General features: G+C 66.3%; 1 protein-coding gene across 3 annotated transcripts in view; it reads left to right on the top strand.

The window, feature by feature from the left end:
- CHLRE_05g243801v5 (uncharacterized protein) overlaps positions 1-1429 on the top strand; it is a 19946-nt gene that overhangs the window by 2909 nt on the left and 15608 nt on the right. For all 3 annotated transcript variants that reach the window (XM_043062465.1, XM_043062464.1, XM_043062463.1), the window contains 3 exons: positions 125-340; positions 682-738; positions 1242-1352. In XM_043062465.1, the coding sequence (XP_042924681.1) occupies positions 125-340; positions 682-738; positions 1242-1352 (384 nt within the window). The remainder of the gene's footprint in view (positions 1-124; positions 341-681; positions 739-1241; positions 1353-1429) is intronic.

The following is a 1429-nucleotide window of genomic DNA, read 5'->3' as shown; positions in this document are numbered from 1 at the left end:
GGAAGACTGAGCATTTCGCGGCAATCACCACCACCACCACCACCACCACCACCACCACCACCACCACCACCACCACCACCACCAATCCCAACGCCCTGCTTGCGCCACCACCGCCACCCGCCAGGCTCCAGCGCTGCTCGAGGAGCCGCCGCTGGAGCTGCCGCCGCCTCCTGAGCTGCCGGCCTGGGAGGACTTCAAGCCGGCGCTGCACGTGGTCCCCGCCGCGCCCAGCCTGCCGCCGCTCAAGCTGCCGCCCTTTCGGCCGCCGCTGCTGGAGGCCGACGTGCCCTTCCTGGAGCCCGAGTATGTGCCGCTGCCCACAGTGCCCTCGCAGCCCAAGGTGCGGACTGGGGTGGCGCGGTTTCGGTGGGGGGAAGGGCACTGGGGGAGAGGAGAGGGGTATTTCGGGGGGAGCGGGGTGAAGAAAGGGGCGGGAAAGGGGTTTGGGCGGGGGAGGGGCCGGGTTGGGTTGTAGGTTTCTGGCTGTGGGACGTGCTTTTGTGCGGCGGCGACAGCGGCAGCGGCAACAGCTTGCATCCTGCCAACGCGTGCGCGACCGCCCCTCACACACGTGAATGCACCCCGCCCGCCGTACACCACACACACACACATACACATGCCCTCGTGTTTACTAACACACACACACACACACACACACGTATGCACTGCCCGGCTGCACAGGAGGAGCCCACGCCACGCTTCCTGGCGCCCGAGCTCCTAGAGCTGGAGCCGCTGCAGGTGGGGGCGTGGGGCTGGGGGCTGGGGGCTGGGGGGGGGGGGGGGTAGCCATCCATGGGATGGTGTGTATCAAATATGAAGTGGGGGGGGGGCTGGGAAGAGGGGGGCGGGGGATTGCAAGGATTGGCACAGAGAAGTGTAGCGAACTAGACAGCAGGTGTGGTGTTGCGCGTACCGGGGGTGGTTTGCTGGGGAGGCGTAGGGGGGAGAGGGAGGGGGCCGGGGCTTCAAGGCTGGTTTCAAGGACGGGTGTAGGCACGGCAACACCACTAATTGCCGCTACTAACCAATTCTCCCGCCACTCCAATGTAAACCACCTCGTGTGTGCGAGCCCCGGCCCCCTGGTGCATCCTGTACCGCTTTTCCAGACATCCTTGCAGCCCCCAAGGCTGAAGGTTTTTCCCCTTGCACTGCATTTCTGCGACGGGCGACGATTCCTTGGCTATTCATTGGGCTCGGGCACACAAACCCTCCGCCCCAACCTCCCCTCCCCCCCCCCCCAGGAGCCGGGCTACATGGAACCGGCGCCGCCCGTGCTGCCGGAGCCGCCGCGTGCGCCCGCCTTTGGCGCGCCCAAGCACGGCCACGACTGGACCGGCACCCGCCCCTTCCAGGTGCGTGTGTGTGTGTGTGTGTGTGTGTGTGTGTGTGTGTGTGTGTGTGTGTGTGTGTGTGTGTGTGTGTGTGAGCA

This window comes from Chlamydomonas reinhardtii, chromosome 5 (genome assembly GCF_000002595.2).
Source record: "Chlamydomonas reinhardtii strain CC-503 cw92 mt+ chromosome 5, whole genome shotgun sequence".
Lineage (NCBI taxonomy): Eukaryota > Viridiplantae > Chlorophyta > Chlorophyceae > Chlamydomonadales > Chlamydomonadaceae > Chlamydomonas > Chlamydomonas reinhardtii.
The sequence above is the reverse complement of the archived record's forward strand: the minus strand, read 5'-3'. Positions and strand labels throughout refer to the sequence as shown.